This window comes from Callospermophilus lateralis, chromosome 10 (assembly GCF_048772815.1).
Source record: "Callospermophilus lateralis isolate mCalLat2 chromosome 10, mCalLat2.hap1, whole genome shotgun sequence".
Taxonomy (NCBI): domain Eukaryota; kingdom Metazoa; phylum Chordata; class Mammalia; order Rodentia; family Sciuridae; genus Callospermophilus; species Callospermophilus lateralis.
In genome coordinates this window covers 97,155,252-97,167,690 of record NC_135314.1, presented here as the reverse complement: position 1 = coordinate 97,167,690, position 12,439 = coordinate 97,155,252, and the positions used below count along the sequence as shown (strand labels likewise).

The 12,439-nt window shown below is 35.4% G+C and overlaps 1 protein-coding gene across 1 annotated transcript in view; it reads right to left on the bottom strand.

The window, feature by feature from the left end:
- Wdr49 (WD repeat domain 49) overlaps positions 1–12,439 on the bottom strand; it is a 138,048-nt gene that overhangs the window by 111,921 nt on the left and 13,688 nt on the right. The window contains exon 2 of the mRNA XM_076868745.2: positions 1,502–1,942. Coding sequence (XP_076724860.2) covers positions 1,502–1,942 — 441 coding nt within the window. The remainder of the gene's footprint in view (positions 1–1,501; positions 1,943–12,439) is intronic.

Here is a 12,439-nt window from a genome sequence, read left to right as displayed (position 1 = left end):
TTGCAGGAGATGATAATTCAGTGGATTTTTAAAAAATCAACTTTTTAAAACCTATGAATTTTCAAATTTATCAGTAACAATAATGATATTAGCACTCTTTGTTCGTCTATTAGATGCACAGACCCTTTGGATCCTTTAAGAGGATATCAAAACAGCTCATTATTTGGAAAACTGGTAAATAAAAGTAAAGAACGGGACATTTGTCCTGTCATGCGATTTGTCTTGCATGATAACTAAGTCACTCATGAGAGAAGTTTCTTTCTATACAGGAATCCCATATTATAAATGGAGAAGAAATGATGACGTTAGAATATCATCATCTGGGAACCTCTAATATGTGGATGAGTCTAGAAAGAATTGGCTTTAAATGTTAACATTCCCAAACATAAAAAGAATCAGGCATTTGTACCTCCTGAATGAAACGAAGCAAACAAATCTGAAACTGGTTGGGGCCTTAGACTTGACTACTGATTTGCTGGATATAGGAAACTCTCAAAGACAAATATCAAGTTTCTTTAACACAAGTGTAGTTGAAATAGCAAAAAAATCCAAAAAAGAAAAAGAGATGAAGGAAAATGCATAGATCAAAAGAGACATATCCGGGTGAGGGTATTTGTAGCTCAGTGATAAAGTGCCTGCTTAGCATGCCCAAGGCCCTGGTTCATCCTCAACACTGCAAATAAATAAATAAAGTAACAGAGAGAGAAAGAGAAAGGGGTGATGGGAGGGCAGGGAAAGATGTATGAACGATTCACAATATGTAGACCTTAGATCTTGATGCAAACAAAATATTTAAAATCATAAGACAATTAGGGGAATATAATATTTATAGATGAAATGATTTGGTACTTTGGATCTTAACCAGGAAGGCATATAGGAAACAAGATTAGCCATGACTTTAAGATGATTATAAGGGTGGATCCAGAATACATCAATAGATCCTTAATGCTATTCTCTCTGCTTGTGTGTACATTTAAAATTGTTCATAATAAAATTTACTTTTTGCTGTTTAATACATTTAGAATGCAGAGATATTTGGACTGAGTAGGCCCTACCTATTAGAATTAAGAAACTAACTAGTACAGTGGTCAAATCAGATAACCATGTCCCCGTAATTGCTTTAAGCTGTGCCATATATTATAATTGCCTGCATGTGGATCCATGATACTGCTGCAAACTGGGAAAGGAGTGGTGGTCTTTAAGCTAACAACAGCATAGTCACAAGTGGAAGAGATCTAGAGCCTGAGTCCTTATCAGTGGTATCATTTTAAGTTACCCAAGAGAACAGCCTAGGAACTGGAGCAGCTCACTTGGCTTTACTTATATTCCCTCCAAGTCAGATGAAAGGCACCAAGAGTATGCAGCTCTGTCACTGCTGTGGTTACACTTGATATTGATCAGAAGCCCTGTTCCCTCATTTTTCCCCCTCAGTCCATCTCCAGCACTGCAAATAAATACATAAATAAAACAACAGAGAAATTTACTCGTAAAGACTTTGTACCTTGTTTACATTTTCCAGAGAAACCAGACACGTCACCCACAGGTGTTTCAGTTTGGTGGCATCTGAAGTGATAGGAAGTGTTTCTTGTAGCTTTAAATTTTCTCCCCAGATTCCTAATAAGCCTTCTTTACTGATAGTCAGATAATGACCTGAACTTTTTAAGAAAATTATTTTTTGAATGGTGTCCTTGTGTTTTCCTGGGAGGAATTCAAGGTCCTTCCACTGGGGAACCACAGTTGCCTTTGTCCGTGCATCTTTCTCATAAAGTGATAACAGGATAAATGAAGTCAGCTTGTCCCAGTTAATGAAGCCCTCCCGGGCCACATCCACTTTGTCAAAGAGCTCTCCATATTCTTCTGCTGGGCCCCAACCAACAATCTCGGTCATCCTATGCATGAATTCTTCTCTGGACATACAAATGGTTTCCCTTGGGTCTGGAGACTAAAAATGGAAAAAGAAAAAAAAAAAAAAAAAAAAAGCCCATAGTGAAAGCATCCACAGGTACAAGAGCATCATGCTACCCCCAGCACTGGCTTTAATTAACAGTTCTTCCAAGATGCAAAGAAAAATGTCTTTTACTTTATAGTGATAACATATTTAAGTGAATTTGGGGGAAAGGACAAATAATTTACAGGGCTAGAAGCTGACATCTTCAATTATAAACATCTTTATAACTGGAAGAGGAGAGCAGGAGAGTCAGAGAAGGTGTGCCAGAGGAAGCAGAGGTGGCAGGTGAGGGGATACTAGCCAAGGACTGCAGGCAGCCTTTAGAACCTAGAAAAGGAGAGGAAAGGATTCCCTGCTGGAGCCCTCCTGCAACCCAGATACTATCTGGATTTTAGCCTTGTGAAACCCATTTTGGACTTTTAACTTCCAGTAAATTAATAAATTTTCATTGTGAAGCTACCAAATTTGTGATAATTTGTTACAGCAGCATTAGCAACTTAATATAGTACTTCACAGAAAATGAGTGAATCTCCCAAGAGACTTTAGTTCAATCAGTGAAATTATACTGTGGTGAAACTTTAATCCAAGTGCAATAAGTCCCCTTCTGTAAACAAACCATTACAGAAACAATGAAACCACAGACCACTGAGAATTGCTGTTCATGCTAATGTCATATAGAGTATAAGTTAGCAGATACTGAAGTACTGTTTTTCAGGGGGGAACACAGGATCAGGTTTCTGCAGTCCTCTGGTCACCCCATTTTCATAAGCAGCTGAATACATAATTTTGTTCTATGTGTATTTTAATTTAAAGATTCTTTCTTTAATATTATGGTAAATCCATCACAATTGAACTCATAGCCAACACCATTGTAAGTCTTGCCTGAATGAAGCTAACACACATATTTTCTCAGTAAGGCACTTCACAGCCTTCTTGCGCTTTGAAATGCTAAAAAGCACTTTGCCACTACACCTGGGGGTCCTTTAAAATAGCAAAATCATCAACGAAAGCACAGAAATGAAAAAAGATGGCACTGGGTAGATGGAGAAAGGATGCTTATTCACAGTGTGAAAGCTGGAACAAAGAGGCAGAGGGTCGCCTTGCTTGACCTCAGATTGAAACGTGTGCATTCGGATACTCAAATTTTTCCCTAGTCTTCACAAGATGGCAAAGGACCATGAAAGTACCATGTGTACTGATTTGGAGTTATAAACATATTTTTAGAAGTAGATAAATTCACAAATAGGAATCCATGAATAATGATGATTATATTTTGAATAAGTATATTGCTTAATATTGATAAGTTTTTCGCTGCAATTTGCAATGAGTCAATCAACTTTTCCTACTACCCTGGAGCAAAGAGTCAAGATTGACAGCCCAGGAGGCAGCATATTACCCAGCTGGTCAAACAGATGTAAGTTTTATCCTGATTCTTCCAGTATTGTAAAATCTACCAGCAAGCTACTTCATTGCTAAGCCTTAATCCCTACATCTGTACAATGGGTATCACAGTATCAGTCATGATAAAATTGTTGTAAGGATTAATTGAAGTATCATGTGTGCAAGAACTGAGTAATCAGATGTTTAATAGAGCTTAGTCCAGGCTTTTAAATAACTAAATTAATTTTCTAAGAAATAATTAGCATCAGGCCCTTTGAACTAATCAGAAATGTATCAATCTTGCCCAGTTCAATGGTGCATGCCTATAATCCCAGTGGCTTGGGAGGCTGAGGCAGGAAAACTGTTAGTTCAAACCTAGCCTCAGCAATTTAGCAGGCACCAAGCAACTCAGCGAGATCCTGTCTCTTAATAAAAGGGCTTGGGATCCTGCTCAGTAGTTGAACCTCTGAGTTCAATTCTTTGTACCAAAAAAAAAAAAAAAAAGAGGAGCAGTAGACTATCAATCTTATCCTTATTAAATTATCTTTTAGTCTAGAAAGTTTAGATTGATGATAATTTTTCAGTGACCCAGATTTTAGTGCAGAGAAAGATTTAGCACAGAGAAAGAAATCTGGGCCTAAAATCATTCCATCTGAACCAAAACTGCAAACTGTTTTTGAAAACTAAGTCAATGTTGATCTTTATTTTAAACTATTACATAATGGCATCAATCAATCTCACATATATTATAATCTCATTAATAAAACAACATTTTAAAGCAGAGTCTCAGTGCATTTTCTTCCTATGGGCTAGTAACTTCTTTTTATTTCTAAGCATGTTTTGACAGACATTGAAACAATTTTTTTTTTACATTCAAGAATATGGTATTGTGAATATAACATCAGCAACAGATTTTCTTCCCCCCAATACCATAAGCAATTAACGACATAGTTCTCTGCACATTAATAATACACTGGTGAAGAGAGAAAAAATATTCTCAATTTATGAAATTGATTAAAAACTAAAGTCCAATTGTTTCTTTGCTCTCCATGACAATTTCATTACTATTGTTCACCCATTACTTTTTTTTTAAGTTTGGAAATAAAACCATATTTTTTACCATATTTTTGGTTAAAACTTTTACAGTTTGTTATTACTAAAAAATTCTATCTTATTTCAAGAGGCATTATGTCTCAGCGAATATGTGGCCTGTGTTTATTCTATTACATGCTAGCTTGAATAAATTACTTACAAGTACTGTTAAATTCTTGTTATGGTTTGGATATGAAGTTTATATTAAAGGGCTGGTCCCCGATGCAGCAATGTTTAGAAATGGAAATTTTTCGAAGTGATTGGATCCTGAGGACTGCAACCTCATGGGTGGATAAATCCATTGAGAGAATGGATGAACTATTGAGAGGTGATGGAAAATGTAGGAGGTGGAACTAGTTGGAAGGAGTGGATCTTCTGGGGTAGGCCCTTGGCAATCATATCTTATCGCTTGTGGCTTCCTTTCTTCTGAGTTTCCCAACTGCAATAGGTGAGCAGCTCTGCTCCGCCACACCCTGTCTGCCCTGATGCGCTTGTCTCACCACAGGCCCATAGCAATGGAACCAGCCAGTTATGAACTAAAACCTCTAACATCAGGAGCCAAAATAAATCTTTCCTGGTCTAAGTTGTTTTGTTTCTCTCAGGTATTTTGTCACAGTGACAAAATACTAACACACACAGTATTTGAATTTTTATATAAGCTGAAAAGCACAAAGGATTTACATTAACTGCACAATTTATACTCATTTTATCAGTGGTTCCTACCTTGCCCTCTGGGACTAGACTTAATTCACTTATTCCGTCTTACCATACATATTCACTCTGTTGTAGAGAGATTGTGTGGTAGTATAACTGGACTCTAAGCCCCAGCCATAGTTAATGCACCTCTAAATATAAATAATGATAACTAACTTAGTGCTATTATCAGGATTGATGGATAATTTCAGGTATATATATCACATGAAATTGAATGTGTTGATAGTATACTTATACTCAATAAATGTTAATTCCTTGCTAAAGGGTCTAAAGAATATTAAGAACTCTATAAATCAAGTCATCTTGCCATCAATAACTACTGGCTAAGAATTTACCTAAACTCATCTGTGTAAAACTGAGGTGTCAATTTTTAATTTTACTATACTATCTTCTCTATCAGGGGTGGCTTGTTGTAAAGTGAGTGGTTCTGAGATTTCTTGTGGGGGTGAAAAACATGTAGAGGAGGCTCCACCAACAGGATAATCTGAGGCTGTCTGTTCTATGACCATGGCTCTCATGGCTGTATAGATTAGTTTTGAGATTAAAATGAGAAAACTGCACACACTCTTCCAGTTGCTCTTCAAAAGCAAAAACTGTCCTAAGTGAGCCTTGTGAAAGCAAAGTTCACCTTTTCCCAGAAACCTCAGTTATTTCACGTACTCATGATCATCATTCCATCTTGCCATGTGCCATTGGAGTCCACTGTGATGTGAGGTGAGCTGAGGTTCCACATTGGAATTCTTGGAAAGAGGCAACCCCATGGAAAAGAACCTAAGAGACCCTTCAATCTAAAAATGAACTTGCATATATACCATGATTTAATTGTCAAAAACTCTGAGTTTATATTAATTTCATATTAGTTTGATTTTATATTATTTTGTTCCTTATAATAATATATTTTTGTATCATTGATATATGCACAAAACATACACATATTTGTTAAAATTAATATTAATTTAGTTAGCATCTGGATTTTATGCCTGAATTTGCACACAACATTTGTGTAACCTTGAGGCAGTCATAAGCTCTCTCAGGGTTTATCTGAGGCTCCAATAAGAAAACTCATGTAAAGGCCCATCTTTACATTAAACAGCTATATTCAAACATATTGTTGTTGAAGACGTATCCATATCAAGCTAAATTCACAAGCATATATTTAGTATAGATAGGGAACTATTAGGAACTTACAAAATTTGATTTCATTACAAAACATAGTGCATCAAATAATTAATTCTCATTCCTTTCAATTGAAAGTTTAATTACTGTGGCATTAATAAAACCTTCTTCCCAACAGAAAATGCATTCCAAAATGAATGTCAGCCTTTCAGATAAAAACTACCTGACAGTATTTTCAAAGAAATATCTTTTCACTCCTGTTAATCAATATTCTGGATGACCTTTATGAATTAGAAATTGGTATTCTTGCCCCTCTTAAAAATAATACTTCCGGGGCTTCAGTTGTAGCTCAGTGGTAGCACACTTGCCTGGCATGTGCGAGGCACTGGGTTTGATCTTCACCACCATATAAAAATAAATAAATAAAAGAAAGACATAAAAAATACAATAACATAAAAAATATAAATCAAAAAAACAACACTTCCAATGAAAATGAAAAGCATATGAGCAATTAGAAAACATATTCTTATTCAGCACTTCCCAAGATAGCATTGTAAATTGATTTTGCTGTATCTATTTAACTATTGAAAAAGAAAATAACCAGATATTGTTTCTAACAGTTCTTATAAGAACCAGAAGACTAATATACTCAAAAAGGTCTGGCTGATTGTCCCACTAAGCACAACTTTATACCTTTAGGAAATCTTTCTGTCTTCCTGAATCTCTTTCAAAGAACATTATAAAAATCATTTCCTTTTGAAAGTATTTTCTGCAGCTATAGTCAGTGCTAGCAAGCTGTGTATTGGTGTGAGTGTGTGTGTTCTAAAGCATGAATTCTGTAAAATTCTCTTCAGCTTCTGAGCATTGTTAGATTTAGATTTCATTGTAACTTACATGAAAACTGAGCCTTAAATCTAAGTGTAAAACTCCTAAAATACATTTTATGTAAGAAACTTGACAGCTGTTTTTTTGTCATTAAGAAGAGATGCTGTGTTTTGAATTGGTAATATGTGAGGGTACCAATATGCTTCAAATATTGTTTATTTTTTGCACAAATAACCCATGCTTACTACAAAAAATACAGATTAAGCTAAATATTAAAATTCACCATACTGATAAGCCTTCCATACAGTTTTTCTAGGAAGAAATAGAAATGACGGCTTTTCCAGAATAATGCAATGATATATATGCTGTTTTTCTTCCATCATACCGCAAAACTGTGCCTCTTGCAATATATATTGGTCTTTATCATCATGAGATCTATGGCAGGGACATTGGATTATTTATGGCCTCTATTATTAAACATTTCAACTATTCCTAATGTATTGCAAAGTAAACAACACTGCAACAAATATCCCTGCACATATATCTTTACTCAGTTGTGCAATTAATTTCTGAGAAAAATTCCCTTGAAGCAGAAATGCTGAGACAAAACATTTGCACATTCTTAAAATTTTTGATGTCTTGCCAAGTTCTCAAAATGCTTGAACAAATTTACATTCCCATCAACAAAGTATAAGGTTGCTTATACCAAAGAGCCTCACCAAGCTTGGGTATTTGTAAGGCTTGTCAACTCTTTTTTTTTCTAATTTTTTTTATAGTTGTAGATGGACAGAATACCTTTATTTTTTGTTTATTTTTATGTGGTGCTGAGGATCAAACCCAGTGCCTCACGTATGCTAGGCAAACGCTCTACCACTGAGCCCCAGCCCCAGCCCTAAGACTTGTCAACTATTGCTACAAAAAATTTTGCTAAGCCTAAACTTTTACACACTTTCTGGCACAAAAGAGCAATACATTCCCAAAGCAGACACTTAACTCTGTCTTTCAAAATCTGCCAAGTCTTGAAAATGTCATTTATGTATTTTTTTCCTATTCCTTTCTTATAATGATATTTACTGATTAAATGAAAAAAGAAAAGATTCTTTATTTTCTCCTACTTTATAAGTAAGGACCTGCACAAGACAATAATACAAGTCCAAGATTACAACTATGGAAAGATCATAATCCAACTCCATAAGAAATCTGAATATTCTCTCCTCTGTCACAGCCTGGCAGTGGGTTAGCATGTCACAGACCTAAGGACCACTGACCTCATTCATTGTATTTGCTTCCAGGTCATGGAAATTAAAGTGAAATGGTGAACTTCATTACTTTCATCCATGCATCTATCTATCCATCTACTGATCTATTCATTAGTAAATGCATGGTAAGTATGTATATAATAAAAGGCAGCATGAGGTAGGTTTACCTTTTTATTTATTCATGCAATGATTAGTTATTGGGTGCCTGACCCATGTCAAATGCTATTCTAAACACTGAGCATTAACTCTGAACAAGACAGACAAGGTCAACACTTCAAATACTTGAACTTCAGTGGAGATACTAGGTGTGTCAGTCACACTGACTGGCACATGGTTCTAGGTTATCAAAAATAATAAGGTCACAAGCATTACCGCAACTATTATTTCTCCTAATTTTAAACTGAATGCATCTCCTAAACATGATGAAACATTCTATAAACAGAAATCTTATAGGGATTAGAAACTTTTCCTTAGTTGGTAAGTTTTTTGCTTTTATTTCAGAACACTGGAATTCATCAACGCTTCTTTTTCCTCTACATGAAAAATAGCTTATAATATGATCTCAGAATCTTGTTTTCTCCAGTACCTGCTAGTTTTAGCAACCACTTTACCCAAATTAATATTTCTTTTGTCAGACATTCAGCATGATTTTCGGGTAATGTTCCATGACAGCTGAACGAGTATACACTATCAAAATACATTCTTTTCTCCTCTCTTTGTAATTAAATTTAAAATTAACATGCTGCTTTCTCATGCTTCATTCTGTTGCACTTGCCTCAATTTCCCTTGGTTACAAAGCATATTGGTTATGAATATGTATTAGGATTCGCTGTCAAACCCCGTGAACATCTTCTGGAGCTGAAGATTAGATGTTATTTCAAACCAGATGCATCAGTTTAAATCATCCCCTGCAATTTTCACCTACAATGAACATTCGTGAGAGACTGAGCAAAAGAACAGGAGAGGCTATCTGCTAGCTAAGGTTCATAGCACTGTTTCTTCCTGCTTCCATGAACTTAGTAGGTTTTAATTATCAGTTATGCTGTGATATTAATGACTCAAGAGCTCACCAATTCGAATGGAATTAGAGTACTCTGAGTAACAAAGACACAGGCTTTGAAATCCAGGTATTGAGTTTAAGGTTTACAATCAAACTCTCCCAAACCAAAAATCTAACAATTAGGTTTCTTACCCAGCTGGTGAATTAGAAGTGATTTGGAGCTGCAGGGGAAAGCAAAATCAATAAATCCATCTTCCTCTTTTAAAAAAAGATGATCATGATCCCTGAGAAATCTAATTATTTTATTTTTCTCTAAGTCTATGGAAGTCTTCAATTCTCTGCTCTATGTATAAGTTGGTGCTCATCATTATATCTGTTTTTTGCCTAAACTAGAAACTTAGGTGGGGGTGGAAATCTGACCAATGGACTGGCATAACTAACAGACAATTCACCCCCATGGATATTCATTTGGAAATCTAATAATCTCAGCCTAAATATAGATTTTTAGAATGATTTTTCTTTGTTGTCAAAAATGTGGCAAAGAATTTCACACATCCATAAGATTATGAATTAATAGCATGTTGCAGCGGAAGGAAGTTTAGAGAATCTATACCAAACCCTTCATTTAAAAAGAAGAAACTGAGGCCCAGGAAACTAAAAAGACCACATAGATGAGATCACATAGTTCACTAGTGACAGAAACTAAGGATTTCCGATTTCTTACCACTTTAACCACACTGTAAATACACTGACTTCAATAAAACCTGATTCTCTCCAGAATAACACAGAAAAATATGAAGTTAGAATGTATATACCCAAATTAACTCATACATTTTTGTTAAGTTATATATTAGAAGTCTAAAATTTTATATAGTGATACACTTAAATTTTACTTACAAAGTTTGAATCAGTTAAGAATGAAATGATGGGCTGGGGATTTGGGTCAGTGGTATAGCACTTACTTAGCAGGTACAAGGCCCTAGGTCAATCCCCAGCACTGGAAAAAAAAAAAATAGAGTGAAATGATGAAAAGTCTGAACTAGGGTCTAAGACTCTAAGAGAAACTTTTCTATGAAATTTTAACTCTTTCCTTTTATTGCAACCTTCTTAAACCAAAGATTCAACATTTCCACCATTCTCTAGTCATTATTCCCATTCTTTTGATCTGCTATCTGTCAATTATTAAGCAAAATATCAGTCCTAGAAAAGCATCTTCTCCAGGCCTATACCCAGGATACTGAAAAACTGATGGATAAAGATCACACAAATGGTAGACCAGTGGTACAAAATAGAGGACACATAGATTAACCCACAAAATTACAATTATCTTATATTAGACAAAGGTGCCAAAAACATGCACTGGAGAAAAGATAGCATCTTTAACAAATGGTACTGGGAAAGCTGGAAATCCATATGCAACAAAATGAAATTAAACCCCTATCTCTCACCATGCACAAAACTTAACTCAAAATGGATCAAGGACTTAGGAATTAAACCAGAGACTCTGTGTCTAATAGAAGAAAAAGTAGGCCCTAATCTTCATCATGTGGGATTAGGCCCCAACTTCCTTAATAAGACTCCTATAGCACAAGAATTAAAACCAAAAATCAATAAATGGGATGGAATCAAACTCAAAAGTTTCTTCTCAGAAAAAGAAACAATCTGTGAGGTGAACAGAGAGTCTACATCCTGGGAGAAAATTTTTACCCCTCACACATCAGATAGAGCTCTAATCTCTAAGGTATATAAAGAACTCAAAAAGCTAAACATTGAAAAAACAAATAACACAATCAACAAGTGGGCCAAGGACCTGAACAGACACTTCTCAGATGAGGATATACAGTCAATCAACAAATATATGAAAAAATGCTCATCATCTCTAGCAATCAAAGAAATGAAAATCAAAACTACTCTAAGATATCATCTCACTCCAGTCAGAATGGCAGCTATTATGAAGACAAACAACTGTAAGTTCTGGCAAGGATGTGAGAAAAAAGGTACACCCATACATTGCTGGTGGGACAGCAAATTGGTGCAGCCAATATGGAAAGCAATATGGAGATTCCTTGGAAATCTGGGAATGGAACAACCATTTGACCCAGCTATTCCTCTTCTCCAGACTATACGCAAAAGACTTAAAAACAGCATACTACAGGGACACAGCCACATCAATGTTTATAGCAGCACAATTCACAATAGCTAAACTGTGGAGCCAACCTAGATGTCCTTCAGTGGATGAATGGATTAAAAAATGTGGCATATATACACATTGGAATTTTACTCAGCATTTAAAAAGAACAAAATTATGGCATTTACAGGTAATCTAATAATCATGAACAACTTGGTGGTGTTTAATTGGAATTCACCAGCTATATTAAATATCCATGCTGATAAATTGTGACATAATAAAATACAATTACTTTAAATATATATAAAAAATCACACAAATGGGCAAAAGTTGTCACTAAACAAAACATATGATCTCCAACTAAAATGGTCTTTCTGTATTATTAGGGTTCTTTCCAAGTTTCTTTGGTGAACTTTTAGTTTCATTCCGCACTTTCTTCAAATTCCTAGTTTATATCACTTCCTTGTTCATTCTTAATAGAGAAATTTGATTCCTAATTCTTACAGGAATAAAGGAGCAAGAGAAAGAGAATGAAAAGAAGCAGGAATCAGGGGCTGGGGTTGTGGCTCAACAGAAGAACATTCGCCTAGCACGTGTGAGGCCCTGGGTTCAATCCTCAGCACCACATATAAATAAATAAAACAAAGGTATTGTGTCCAACTACAACTAAAAACAAATATTTAAAAAAAAGAAGCAGGAATCATCAATCAGATGGAAACTTCTGTTTTTGAACCCTGAATACAAATTTTCCTATGTATGCAGCCCTCTTCTTCCCTGTGACGACAGAACTTCTCCTATGTTCTGGACGTGTACTTCTCCCACCACCTCAGAGAATCCCTCCCTTCATCATCCTTTTGTTCCCTATTGGCTCCTTTTCACCAGCACTTTAACATGATCAAGTTACTGAAGTCACTGAACAGTGAACATATTCTCCTGACACCACCATCTGTTTTTAACTAGTTTCACATCCTTCATCT